Here is a 14,849-nt window from a genome sequence, read left to right as displayed (position 1 = left end):
ACAAAGCTTTTCTCAATAGCACTCAGAATTTCAGAATAACAGCCTCCAAACCAAGACTTTCCAGGTACCTGTAGAAATAGTAAATCAGTGTGGAAAGTGTGTATCATTGATGACATCTTATTCTTCTTCTGCAAGACATGGATTTAAAAGCTGTAATGCCCAAAGCAACTAGCAGGCTGAAAACCATGTTTGCATCAACCTGCAGTAGTAACTACAAAATACTGAATTCAATGGATATATGGTTGTGGTTGTCTAAAAATAGCAGCTTTCAAAATTTGTATAAAACATCAAGGTCAGGTTGAACCGGACTCTGAGCAACTTCATCTAGGTGAGGATGCCCCTGCGCATTGTAAGGGGAGTTGGACCAGATGACTTTTAAAGGTCCCTTCCAACTCAAACTATTCTATAATTCTGTGATTCTATGATCCCTCAGTTTACTAGTCTGTAAAAAATGACATTGAAGTAAATATTTCATCTTATATATAATTTTTTGCTTTCTAAAATACTTTCCCTTTGGAAGGAATTATGAGTATGTTCTTCAGCCTTTCTATAAAAGTTGCACAGCCAATCTGTTCAAGGTGAGCATTGAATCTTTCTCTCTACTGAACATCTTTTCTGTGAAATGATCACTAGAATTGGAGGTTAGGAATGTAAGGTTTAGGAAACTTTATTTTCTTACTGTGATGACCTTTGTCTTGCTATGCTGTCACCTTGCAATAGTAGTGGTTCTGAGTTGGCATGTCCTCCACTTTTTTTTTTATTTTAGCTCTGTTATCTAGATATCTTGAGTGTAAGATACTTAGTTCCTCCTTTTTTTTTATCAGTGTTATCAGTTGCCAGTAGTTCACGTGACTGCTGGCATTATGATGTAGAGCCAAATGTAATAGGAAAAAGGTTCATATAAAACTTTATTTGCTATTGCAGTGATACATCTAAATCAAAGACTTTTGAGAGATGAGTCCTAAAATCTCTGGTAGTGGATACATTGTCTGTATGGATTGATCTTACTATACTTCCCCTTTGGAGATTATATGATCGACACCATGAAAGAAATGTAAAATAACTTGGATTTCATATGTCTATATTAGCGAATTATTCTAAGCAAAGTTCCCAGCTAGACAACTTCAACATTTGTGTTACACATAGTATTAGAATTTGCCCTTTTAAGATTGAGCATGGCTTGTGTTAAACACATTAAAATGGACAAACATTTTCTGGAAATACTCTTATATTGGAATAACTATTGCTTTATTTCCTTTCTTTTAGAAGCTACATTTTTCAGTGCAATCTCACCCTCTCCGTAAGGTTGTTTTGGAAGCCAGAAATCTGTCTTGTTTCAATACAGAATGTTTGCTTTGAAAAGTCTTTCTTCTTGAAAATCAATCTTGAGATGTAGAATGCTAGTTTTAAAGTAATTCAATAGCTGAATCCCCTGGAAAAGGTCTCCCATCATAGGTAATCACCCCTAGTTAATATGTGTGAAACTAGCACAATGGCTCAATTTTTCATTTGTAATCAATGACTAAAACTTAATTCTGTGCACTGTAAAAGAAAAAAAATATATATATATATAAAAAAGCGGTAAGGTTTAAAAAGTGAGTCAAACCCTTTCAGGCCAAGTAATTAATTAATTTTCCACCAATACAAAATTCAAATCTGTTTTTATCCATTTCCTCATGTCACATATAACAGCATGAGACCATTCTTTTGCTCTGTTTACATAACCACAAAGTGTGACTTTGACCTATTACTAAGATTCCTAAATACAAAATAATAAAAAAATAATAACTGTATCGTTCACATGAACTTTTCCTACATCAAAATATCAGTTTTACTAGACATTTTCTATTTTCTATGAAAGCCTGTTGATTCATTTGCTGTATTCATTATATGTAGCAAATAACAAAGGCTCTATTCCTTCCATGAGCTGTGCTTGAGACAATTTATGTGCTTTAGAGAGCACACTGCAGGATTGACTGAGAGAAAATTCATCAGCTTTGTAAGTGGTATTCATAGCATAGCAACAGGTTAACTGTTGTCAAGTTTTTGGTAGTGGCAGTGTAACTGTTGTGAGCCTTTGTGAGGTGTTTTGATTTAGTGCCACATGACACTCTGGTTCTAAAATACTGTTAATTCTCAAGGGGCACAGGATGAGTAGTTTATGAACTTGCCAAATAAAAGATCTCAAAAAAGTAATTCACAAAGGAGGGAGCTTTCAGAGAGAGGTTCTGCAGAGACTGATAGTTGGTCCAGTGCATCCAATATTTTTTAAATCACCTGAAAATCAACACAACACTTATCATAAAATTACTGATGAGTAAATAACTATGAATAAAGAGCATCATACGAAGCGATTTCAATCACGTGACATTTACATCATATAGGGTAAGGCTGTGTCTACAGATCAAAGGACTTTTTCTCTCTGGCAGTGAGATCAGCACAGCAGTAGTAGTTCTTTTAAAACTGAAGAAGTTTTAAAAGAACGTTGCACAATTCTAGTAAGTTCAATAAAAGTCACAGAAAATATTTATAGACTGGAGAAAATGTCTTGTAAGAGGTTTAAAGTGTTCAAACTTTTAATTTCAAAGAGACAACAAAAAGGAGATGACTTTGCAGTGCAGAAATGTCTTTTAAATGTCTTTTTTTTAGGGAGAAAAAACGTTCTTATAGCTCATGCATGTGACAGAGAAAGACAACAAGAACTGATGTTACAAGCCAGACTAGAGAATAGGCACAAGTATGTAATGACTGGTTAAATCATCTTTGGAACAAAAGATTAAGGGAAGCAATGGATTCTCTACAGTATACTGTCTTCTAATCTGTCTTGGTGTCTCTTTGGAACATACATACTAACTAAAAAGAAATAACGCTTTTGTTAGACTAACATTATTGGACTCAATACAAGAATATTTATGAGTGGAAGTCAAAATAGATAACTTTATGTTTTGTACATGAACCTATGAACAAAATATAATGTATGGCAAGTCAAATCTATAAAATTAGACTTGAAGGATTTATTTCCATTTATATAAACTTACAATACCATATAATCAAGCACATTTAATGCACCAAACCAATCAATCATTCCAGGTTTATTTATGAAAATATTTTTGTTCTCCATTAACACGCCATGCTGTGTAAACTTGCATAAATCTTACATATACTTCAGAACTATGTAATTTCTGAAATTTGTGCTGGACATTCAGTCAAGCATATGTCAGATGAACAAAGAGCATCTGATTGCAGCAGTTTAAGAACAGACACAAACCTAACAGAGTTTTTGCTGGCTGTATGAATTGAGTAAAAATGATGGAGGAAATTAGATCTGAAATTGATTATTGCCATTCTTTCATTGAATTCAATAATACAAATAAATCAAGAAGGTTTTTTTGAAGGTGATTCCACTATAATTTACAAGTAACTGTGACTCTGACCTCAACAGTAATTCTTGTTGAAAAAAAAAAAGCAATTTTTTTTGCTTTTCTATTATGTGCCATTTGAAGAAGTAGTGGAGACTGAAATTTCTGTTTAAATATATATTTCTGAATTGACACATAATTGTCTTCTATAAAATGATTTCTCGGAAGAATTCTACAGTTTTATGCAAGATTTATAGAAGTAATCAGATCATGAAAGGACATCTTAGCCTGTATTAAAATAAAAAGGCTTTGTTTCTGAAAAGGAATTATCTATCCAGTTACAAATGCAACAAAAACTGTTTTTAAGGCTTTGTGAATACTGGTTGGTGGTCACAGTATGGAGTTCTGCTGTTGTTAATGGACTCACTAAGAAGTTAACATTTAATTTAACTGGAAACATTTTTCTTTTGATCAGAAATGACATGCTGTTCTTTAGCTGTGATAAGTTCTAATTGTGGTTCAGGAGGTAAACAGTCAGTGGTTGATTAATCTGGTTATCCCACTGTTAAGAATTTTTCATTTTACAACATTTTTAATCTTCTAAAAATAAGATTTTTGTACTGCTGAGAGTAACCTAGCCAACATATAAGTTGTAGGATAAAGGACTACACAGATGGACACAATAATTTTGCACCAGCTTGTTTAAAAACTCTTCTTAAAGGATGCCACATTTTATTAAAAACACAGTGCTTTTAATAATTAGGGGAAAACGAATGTAAGTAGTGTCACTTACTGCTCTGTCAAATTTAATCTATTTAATGTTTCTCTGTTTCTTTCAGCATAAAGAACGTCACTCCAAAAGTAGGTGATGCTGAAACTCGTAAAGCCATTCGCCGTGCCTTCGATGTGTGGCAGAATGTAACTCCTCTAACATTTGAAGAAGTTCCTTATATTGAATTAGAAAATGGCAAGAGAGACGTAGATATTACAATCATTTTTGCATCAGGTTTTCATGGAGACAGTTCTCCCTTTGATGGGGAGGGAGGATTTTTAGCTCATGCATATTTCCCTGGGCCAGGAATTGGGGGAGATACTCATTTTGACTCAGATGAGCCGTGGACTTTGGGAAATCCCAATCATGATGGTAAGAGAAGATTTCAGTTTAAACAAAATAAATAAATGACATGAATTTTCAGCTAACAGAACTATTTCTGTGCTTCTGTCTAAATGCAAGTTACAGTATGAAAACGTGTTTCTCTTGAAAAGCATCAAATTCTTGTAAGGAACCTTTGTGTTCATTCAAACATTGTACTGTTGAATGTTTACATAAACTACTTTCATTTTGAAATTGTTTGCCATATAGATCTTATTTAAATTTAGGGAAAATGTGGAATGCTCTTTTGCAGTGATATAAGGACAACTTAAGAGACTACCCACCAATATAGTGGATACCAATGTACATAAAACTTAGTCTTCTCCATTTTTTTTTCTGGTGATGCAGTGGCAGCATTTAAAGTCAACTCTTAAAGATGCCACTCCAAGAACAGAGTTAGTATTTTCCCAATAAATTTTGAATGTCTTTTGCAATTGTTAATTCCAACAATAATTCCAATTTACTTAAGTTGTACATTCCCCGTAGTCAAATAAGTGACTACACAGTGCAGTTGACATACCTAAAATTTACCAAATCGAGATTAAAAATACTCTATAAAGTTACTCTTCACAGAACTATAATCTGGCCCTTGCTGAGCTCCAAGTTCATGTGACTAAATTAGTGCCATTATCCAGGAAACCTAATTTTAAACTAGCCTTTGCGTCTCTGCAGAGCAGTATCAAATGAGATTTCGTGTGTAGATGTGTCTTCGATGCTTTGATGCTTTGACAGGTTTTGGTTCCTAGCAGCCTCAGTTGTCCTAGTAGATTTCCTTAACCTAATTGCATAGAATTTGAGAGAGTCTCTTCAGCAAACAATGATGCACAGAAGGGTATGCACAGAGGCACAAGGAGGATGTTTCTGGCATACAAAAGACGGTACAGATGACAAGAAGTGCAGAACTGTTGTATTTCAATGTTACACTGAATTTGTGAACAATAAGAGGCTTTATCTAATTCTTTTCCTCTCCCTTTCTCACCTGAGATCTTCCAAGTAAAGTTCAGACCTTTTTATGTAGCAGTATTTGTAGCCTGGAGTTTGCAGCAAAGCTTGAAGTTAATGTTTCAGGAGTATAAATATGGTATTGTGACTGTTCTAGTGGTGCAATACATCTGCCTCGCCAGGGTCAGTGAAGCAAGAGCAGTGCACTGCACTGTGAAAGCCCTTAGTAGCAGAATGAGTTAAAGAAGCTTATTTCTTGTGGTCCAAGCCCTAGATTCTTACTGGAGCAAAATCCGTGGTATTGCACTGTTGATATTTGCCCTCTTCACAAGTTTAGCTCAAAGAAACAGTAGTGAGGATCTTCTGTTTGTGCAGTTCAGGTACATAGTCTGTCATGGCATTGTGAGCCTAAATTAAGACATTTTTATGAGCCTAGTGGGAGAACAACACTGCACATAATGTCCTGTGTTTTTGGAGCTATGACTGCAAGCACCCAGGAAAATCCATAGGCATGTGTATGTTGAAGTCTAGGTGTCAATTTAAAATGTGATAGCTCTTTTGGAGCAGTTCCACATATGGATACTTGTAGTCTGTCTGAAAGCATGCAAACTTGTGACTATCTCCTTCTCCTTTAACGTAAATAATTTTCAGAGTGCAAAAAGGCACTCATGTCTATATGTCTTTTTGTGGTTGAGTTTTGTAGAGCAGTTTTCAAGAGATATTTATTGTATTAATGAATTTTAAGATATTTTGAAGGAAAAAAATCAAGTGAAAGTAAAACGATGCTGTCACTAATCATTTTAGAACACTGAACTTTCACAATAGAAAAAATATATCTGTATCATAAAGGTTTAATAGGTATCACTGGAAATTTATTCTGTAAATTTAATAAGTTATGTACTTTGGTGTGCAATAGGGAGAGACCTATTACTGTTAGAATGGAATTTTGGCAAATGCTAGTTTCATTGTTGAGATGGTATGAACCACAGATCTTAGGTCATAGTTATTGTCCAGAGAAAAGCCTTATGTCATTTTAACTCTAGAAATAGATAGAAATGTGCAGTTGACCTGTATATGCAGAGTGCTTATTCGTGTAATTGGTGACTATGGATTTAAACTGAAAGAGGGCAGATTTAGGTTAGATATAAGAAAGAAATTTTTTACTCTGAGGGTGGTGAGGCAGTGGAACAGGTTGCCCAGAGAAGTTGTGGATGCCCCATCCCTGGAAGTGTTCAAGGCCAGGTTGGATGAGGCTTTGGGCAACCTGGTGTAGTGGAGGGTGTCCCTGCCCATGGCAGGGGGGTTGGAACTAGATGATCTTTAAGGTCCCTTCCAACCCAAACCATTCTATGATTCTATGATTCTATGACTTCCAGTTATCAGGTAGGCCAAGTTCTGCTGATGATCTTACTGCATTAGCTTATGTCTAGGAATCCTGAAAGAATGTCCAAATTTTCTTTTGTGACTGGAAAAAATTTCTGGGTGGAAAAAGAAGTCACACATGCCATTTGGAATTGACAGGAAGAAAAGACCTACAGCTCTCTTAGGCTCCCTGTCTTCTTGAGCTCTGTGTCAGAGCACTGAAAAGCAGAAGGTTGAAAAATATATGTATGATCTTAGCTATGAGTCATTTTTCCAAGGTGAGTATCATTTTTTTTTTAAGGTTCATTGCTCCAATAATCCAATAGTCATCTTCACATAGTGTTATTAGAAATCCAATGGAAGGGGAAAAAGATTTGGTGATTTACTTTTATTTTTAAATTAACTCTACCCTAAAGGGCTGATTTTCTTTGATTCCTATTCTGTTCTCCCTGAGTGATTTGAAAACACGAAACAATTTGGTTATTTAGCAGTAAAAATGCAAATATAAGATCCTCCTGAAAAGTACTAGCCTCATTCTCCACCTTGTACTGTCCATCTAATGAAAACGATTTGCACACTGTCTACCTCAGAAAAGAGAGGCAACTTCTTGAAATGCTTTCAGGAGCTGTTGTATTTTTAAAAAATAATTTTCATTTCAAATAAGGAATCATATACAAACTCAGTATTCTGAGTATAGTTAATTCCTAAGGTAATTTATCCTGACTTGTTAATTGCAGTGTCTTCATACTTTAGGTTTGGGTTTTGGTTTTGTTTTGTGGGTTTTTTTTCTTATCATGTTTGTTTGATTTTCGTGTTTTGCTTGGTTTTAATGGTTTTTGCTCTAGACTGAAAGGACAGTTCTAATAGAAATATATGATTTCCACATTGCAGTGCTGCTTTCCTTTATACTCACTTCAGTGGTATATTTTTGTGGATTGTAGACCTATCTTATCAATCACGTTCTGAGGAAGAGATCTGTGCTTCAGGTCCTCCCTCATTCTGAAGAATGAATAAGGCTCTTGTAGGAGTAAAGACTAATGGACCTGTCGTTCAAGGAAAAACCTCCTGTCATAAAATTTAACAGTTGCAGGCTCTTTAAAGTGATGTATTCCTCTGCTTTCATAATACCCTGTAAGTAAAGTACAACTGGCACCTTAACTTTGGCTGATCTGTAGAGGTCTTTTCTCCAAATTTCCTTCCATAGTGCCGCAAGTGTTACCAGAAGTATTGACCATAAAGAAGAATGAGAAACTTGCCATCACAGGGGAGCAACGGAAACAAGGACAGAATTTCTTTTGCTAGTGAAGGAGGGATATACTGGAGGATAAAAGGTGTTTGGGGTTTTTTTGCAAGGTAGGGAAATTCTACTCTTCCAACACTTTGGACAAAGTGTTTGTATGCATTGGACTGTACCTTCCTCCAGTCAGCTTTCATGTTCCACTTGTTCTTTTAGGACATCTACTTTTCAAGGTGTTCTGTGGGAGTAGGCTGTTTCTCATATGGTAGCCTCCATTTCCTTTATGGTCTGACTATTCAGGCTTCAATGTGAGATCACAGCCATAGGTTTGTAAATTATTTGGGACGGGGGTTTCTTCATGCACTTTATGAAGTATCTTGTGCTTTTAGGCAGTTTCAGTTAAAACTCAATTATGGTAACACTTGTCAACTATGGTAGAAGAAGAGGATGAAAGAAACAAACATTGAAGGTGAAACATCGTTCAGGAATAGCAAATCAGAAAGGACAGGGATATCACAGAAAACATTCCACAATATGTACATGTAAAGATGTAAAAAGAGAAAAGAATAAACAGGAGATGAAAATCAAGTTACATAAGCAGCTACCTGAAAAATCAGCACTTATTAGGAAATACTTTAAATCCTTATTTTCTTGTGAACTTCAGTGCTAGAAAGAAAAAGATGTAGAGGAAAAAGGAAAACGAAGAAATCTTAATATACCAGTCCTGAGGCTAGGGAGAAATTTCATTTTTCTCATGACTCCAATCCATTTCGGTGATATATATCACCTCATTTTTTGAATGAAAAATTTATGGAAAATGAATCATGTATCTAAATCCAGAAAAAGACAATGATGTCTTGCTCAGAGTGCAATATTTTACAGATATTGTATTGTCAAAATCCTCAACAAAAATATTTTCAAAGTATTTTTTTCAATTTCAAATCACTGTGATGAAATTCAAAGTCACTGCCAAGGAGTGGGGAGGATGTTGACTGTCTCTGTTGTAAATTTTCTTGTAGCTAGCTGAAAAATCCTGTCCTATGCCCTGTCTTCCTGTACCAAAACAGCAAGTAGTGTTCCTATTAGCCTTAACAAGGTTCTCCCACATATTACCTTCATCTGTCCATTATTAAATCTGCAGCATTGAATTTTTTTGATGCACTGCAATATAATGAGAGCTTGAAGTGTCAGATTCTAGTAGAAAAAGTAGTGTGCTAGATTTCTGGAAGATATGCTCCGTTATGGAGTTGTTAAGCTTCAGAGCCTATAGTCCCTCCTTCACTATCCTCCAAATTACTGCAGCATGATGGACCATAAACATTCACAAGGTCTTATAGATAAGATCTTTTCCTATCACAGGACTGGCAATTATTTGCTTCTACTTATATTTTGATCAACAGTCTTTTGAAAGCTTTTAATAATGTCTGCTGGGCATAGATGTTTGCTACTGGAAAAAATGGAAGGTGTATTTCTACAGTGGCATGATTAGGAATAGAACTTACCTTGCAACTCTGCCTTGTTAATAGCATAGAGTAATAAAACCAATAAAAAAATTCAATAGACCAGTTTTCCGATAAAAAGCAAATTAGAAAGAAGTCAAACCACATATTATATACAGTACTCAATAGATTTTATTTCATTGCCTCATTCCTGTGACTGAAGGTTGTCTATGATCCCATAACAGAATTTTGAGAAAGAGAAGAGGCAATATTTAACCCAAGAACTGCTAAATGCAATCTACACAGTGGGGGCTGCTTCTGAAATGATGAAGTAGATATATACACCTTATTGTAGGATCATTAGCTGCTGTATTTTGGAGGGGAAGTGTTATTTGGTTGTTTGGTTTGCTTTGGCTTAGTTTTTTTGAGGAATCCATTGTAAAGCCTTGGGGAGGACAAGAACTATTCTTAATTTAGTTTGTAGTTTTCTCAGTAATTTAAAAGCGGATAGTTTCAAAAGCTAAATGAATCTCAGACCCTTCACCATTTCTGAAGTTAAGACCCAAGAGAGGGACAGAAGGCCAACCGCATCCTGGGCTGCATCAAGAGGAGCATGGCCAGCAGGTCGAGAGAGGTGATTCTCCCCCTCTACTCTGCCCTCGTCAGACCTCACCTGGAGTACTGCGTCCAGTTCTGGAGCCCCCAACATAAGAAGGACATGGACTAGTTGGAGAGGGTCCAGAGGAGGGCCACAAAGATGATAAGAGGGCTGGAGCACCTTTCCTATGAGGACAGGCTGAAAGAGTTGGCGCTGTTCAGCCTGGAGAAGAGGAGGCTCCGGGGTGACCTTATAGCGGTGTCATGGTTTGATGTGGAGGGGGGATGGTTCTGGTGGCAGGAGAGGGGTTTTGCTCCCTGTGACCTCCCCGGTTTTGGAACCGGGTTAGGTTTGGTTCCGGCCACCAGATCAGACTGCCATCCCCCTCGGGGTTGAGCCAATAGGGCGCCTCTGCGAATTGCCCTATTTAAGTCAGGACAAAGGGACCGGAAAAGGTGCTTCGCCCAGGATCGAGCAGAGAAGGGAGGAGGGCACTGCCCCCGCTCCCTGGCTCCCGGCCGGGCAGCTGCCTGCGTCGGGCCAGCGCCGCCCACGGAGAATGGCGGCGGCGGAGCCAGCTGGGGAACTCGGGGGCACCCCACTCCCGGGGTGCCCACTGGGCTGAGTTCACATGGAGAGGACTGAGATCTGAGAGAAACAGCTGCATCGACACCAGGTCAGTGAGGATGGAGCGGGAGGAGGTGTGCCGGAGCCGAGTTTCCCCTGCGGCTGATGGTGAGATAGCAGGCGGCCCCCCTGCAACCAGGACGGCCTCGGTGGAGCAGCGACCCACTCGCAGCCCATGGGGAGAAGATGCCTGAGCCTGAGGATGGTCGTGTTGGGGTGCACGGCAAGGCAGAGAGGCATCTGGAGTCTGAGTGACGACCCACGCCGGAGCGTGTGGCTACAGCTCCCTGAGTACCCGAGACTGTGGTAAAGCCCACACCGGAGCAATCTGTGGGGAGGATTGTTTCCAGTGGGCTGGACTCATGCTGGAGAAGTTTGTGGATTTTTCCTCGTGGGTAGGGGATCCATTGGAGCAGGGGAAAAGGGTGTAAGGACTCCTTCTCCTTTAAGAAAGAGGCAGCAGTAACAGCACGGAATGAACTGACCTGCACTCCCCCAGTCCCTGCCCCCTGTGCTGCTGGGGGGAGGAGGCAGAGCCGGGAGGAAAAAGAAAAGGGGGGGGGGGGAAGGTGTCGGTTTTAAGATCTGTTTTTGTTTCTTTCTGTCCTCTCAAGTAATTGGTTTTTGTTTCCCTTTGTCCTTCTAAGTAATCATTAATAAACTGTTTTGCTTTGAGAAAAGCTCTGCCTGTTTTGCCCAGTACCATGGTTGGTGGGTGCTCCCTCTGTTCTTGTCTCAACCCTCAGTCCCTTTGTTTTTTTTTTTTTTCTCTCCTCTTTACTTTACTGGAGAAGGAGAGACTGTGTGAGTTTTAGTTGCTGGATCAGCCTAAAACCACGACAAGCGGTCTTCCAGTACCTCAAAGGGGCCTACAAGAAAGATGGGGAGAGGCTGTTCAGGAGGGCCTGTTGTGATAGGACAAGGGGTAATGGTTTTAAAATAAAGGGAGGTAGATTCAGACTGGATATTAGGAAAAAATTTTTTACCGTGAGAGTGGTAGAACACTGGAACAGGTTGCCCAGAGAGGTGGTGGATGCTGCATCCCTGGAGACGTTCAAGGCCAGGTTGGACGAGGCCCTGAGCAACCTGATCTAGTTGGAGATATCCCTGTTCCTTGCAGGGGAGTTGGACTAGATGACCTTTGAAGGTCCCTTCCAGCCCTAACCATTCTATGATTCTATGATTCTATGACAAACGCAGAGTCTGAAAACAGTCTTCTGAACAGTGACTTCAGAGGAAGCTGTCTCATCTTTAGAAATCTGTGTATCTTCACTAGTTCTGTTGGCAAATCCCAAGGGCCATTTCATGGATCAAGTTTGTGTAACATTCTGAAATTCCCTCTGTTCCTTAACTAGTGACAGTGCTCAGAAGTTTCATTTTGGCTGATAGTGGCAGGGAAGGGAAGAAAGGAATGTGATGACTTTTGTAATTAATAGTCACTGCTACCTGAATGAAATACAGACTATTCCTATAAGTTAGGAAAAATGGCTTAGATGTCTCTCTTCTTCTTCGTCATTATTGCCTTGCATTTTTTCCACTAACCTCTTTTCCCTAGATTTATTGCATAATGAATTATAAACATAATTCCTATTAAGTATAGGAAAGCTCTTGGATGGAATCCTAAAAATTATGGCAGAGAGAGCAGAAAGGAAGACATGCAGAGAAGGGTCCATCATGGATGAAGATATGTTCTAATAGAGAGAAAAATCTATTACTAATACATATCATCATATATTTTATGGCTTCTTAATTAATATATATTTCCTTTCTTAACCTGAGAGTGTATGAAAACATTTTTGCTATCTGTCATAAGGTAAACATCTCTAACTTAAGGCATGAACTCTTGCCTGTATTTCAAAAATTATGTTGATTTATCAAAGTTGATTTCACATTTGTCTGGCTACATGGACTTAGGTTAGCTTAAACCCTGTGTAAAGCAGTTCGTTTTTTTTTTTCTGGGAAATTACTGATACATCTAAGCCTATTTAAGGGAGTGTTAAACCAGTTTAAATGGAGAGTACACTAATTTACTAGATTAATTTAGGATTGACCTACTTACACAAGTGCAGCTTTTTTAAACAGATCAAGATTTAGAAGTAGCTCTCGCGGAAAACAAGGCTTTCTTGGGAGCTTAGATTTCAAGCACATTAGACATGATGCTTAATGTACCAATTACTGGCTAAAATCTGATGGCCAGACTGTGTCTTTTAGTGGCAGAAAATATTTGGCAAAAACTAAGTTAAAATTCTCCTTTGATAAACCCAGTAAATCAGTAATGGTAGTTTGACGCTCTTATCTTCATATTCATATCTGAAAAAGAAACAGAAAACAAAGTAAAATGCATGATTTTTTACCTCTGTAGCAAATTTACCAAGGCAGCTACTGTACCGTACTGAAATTCTGCAGAAGCGACTTCTTCCATTAAAGAATATACAATAAATAATAGCAAGTGAAACTCCATTACAGAAGAAATAGATGTTTTTACAGTTAGTTGCATTTAAATTTAAGAAGAATGTAGTGCTTACATTCATGTGGAATGTTTGTAACTTGTATAAGTATGAAGATGTGGTTTTGGGAGAACAAAACCAGAACTTCAAGAATTTGGTAATTTTTTTGTTAATTCTTCAGCATTCAAAAAATTATTCAAATTTTACAGGCAATAAAAAGAAAAAAAAAACAAACCTCCAAACCTGTCACTTTGTACCATGCTGTTTGTAGAGTGCCAAGTAAAAGCTTCTTGTACCTTATGCAAATACAGTATCTAGTGTAATGTACTTGGGCTTTAGTTAGTGCATAGATTCTGCTGTGGGCACTATGTTGGCAGCCAAGAAAAATTTATGAAAATCCTGATCTCTGAACTGCATAGATCAACTTGTAGTAAATTTCTTTTGGCTGTCAGTGTGGTTGGAGATATATGCTACTGGAAATGTGAACCAGTGGAGTTATGAAAACTAAGTCTCCTAAGGGAGCTCTGTGTCTTAAACCATGCTCACATCATATGCTATGGTTAGGTATAAAGAAAGCCAAGCAATTCAGGTTAAAGGGAGCTCTGTATTACAATATTACCATGACTTTAATTTCATAAAGCATAGTGATCTTACTTAATTGATTATATGTATTTTTAATAAGCTCTTATCAATATCAAACTTGATCTGTAACCAAGCAGTGTGACCTTGCAGTTGTCACATGCTTGGTTTCCAGATCTGTACTAGGATACATATGTAAAAGATTAATATCTTCTTTGAATTTGTATTGTATTATACTTGTATATATACTTTTAAACACAGACGTGTTTGCCAACATGGGTTCAGATCAAAGGTTATCCTATCTCCATTTACGGCTATTAACAGATATCTAGGGAAGAGAATAAGAGGGGGGCGAACATATGACAACAAAACCCCAGGATATTCCCTCTTAGCTTCCAGCAATCTGTGGCTCATTGAATTTCTGAGCCACAGGCCATACTTTTGTGTTTAATAGCCTTTGAGGGATTTCCTTTCATGAATTGGTGTAATCTCTTTTGAACTCATGTAAGCATTTGGTATCCACAACAACCTGTGGCAATGTATTCTATAGATTAAGCAGGTGCGAAAAACTACCTAATTCTGAATTTTGAACCTGCCATTGATAAATTCATTTTAGATGGACTAGTGGTTATATTGTGAGGAAGTAATTTCTTAATAATTTTACCTATGCCATTCATAATTTTATGGACCTTTGTCATATCTTGTTTCCAGGATAAAGACACCTAGCCTGTTGAATTACAGCTTTGTTTATATGATGTTAAGGAAGCACAACTTCTGTTTTTAAATGGAATCTATTTGAATGCAAAATCAGAGAATCAGCAGTATTATAAAATATGGAAAAAAAAACAACTATTACATTTATAATATTGCACAGCGATGAAGATGCCAGGATAATATTTAAAAGAACTTTCCAAGTTGCAGGCGAACAGAGTAACGATTCTTTTCAATTCACCATTCCCTCTGAAATCCAATTTAATTCAGGAGTCAACTAACATAGATAATACTTTCTCTTTCTAAACCTCAAGGCTTTCAGTATTTAAAAAGCAAACCAGCCTTTTCCCATCAGTAAGTGCATGTTGTGCTGATAGAATTTAACAGGGTAATCT

At 37.5% G+C, this 14,849-nt stretch overlaps 1 protein-coding gene across 1 annotated transcript in view; it reads left to right on the top strand.

Annotated features, from left to right (window-relative positions):
• MMP16 (matrix metallopeptidase 16) overlaps positions 1–14,849 on the top strand; it is a 185,996-nt gene that overhangs the window by 104,231 nt on the left and 66,916 nt on the right. Inside the window, 1 exon segment of the mRNA XM_086609441.1 lies at positions 4,199–4,503. Within this exon segment, the coding sequence (XP_086465567.1) occupies positions 4,199–4,503 (305 nt within the window).

This window comes from Tauraco erythrolophus, chromosome 3 (genome assembly GCF_009769465.1).
Source record: "Tauraco erythrolophus isolate bTauEry1 chromosome 3, bTauEry1.pri, whole genome shotgun sequence".
NCBI lineage: Eukaryota > Metazoa > Chordata > Aves > Musophagiformes > Musophagidae > Tauraco > Tauraco erythrolophus.
The sequence above is the reverse complement of the archived record's forward strand: the minus strand, read 5'-3'. Positions and strand labels throughout refer to the sequence as shown.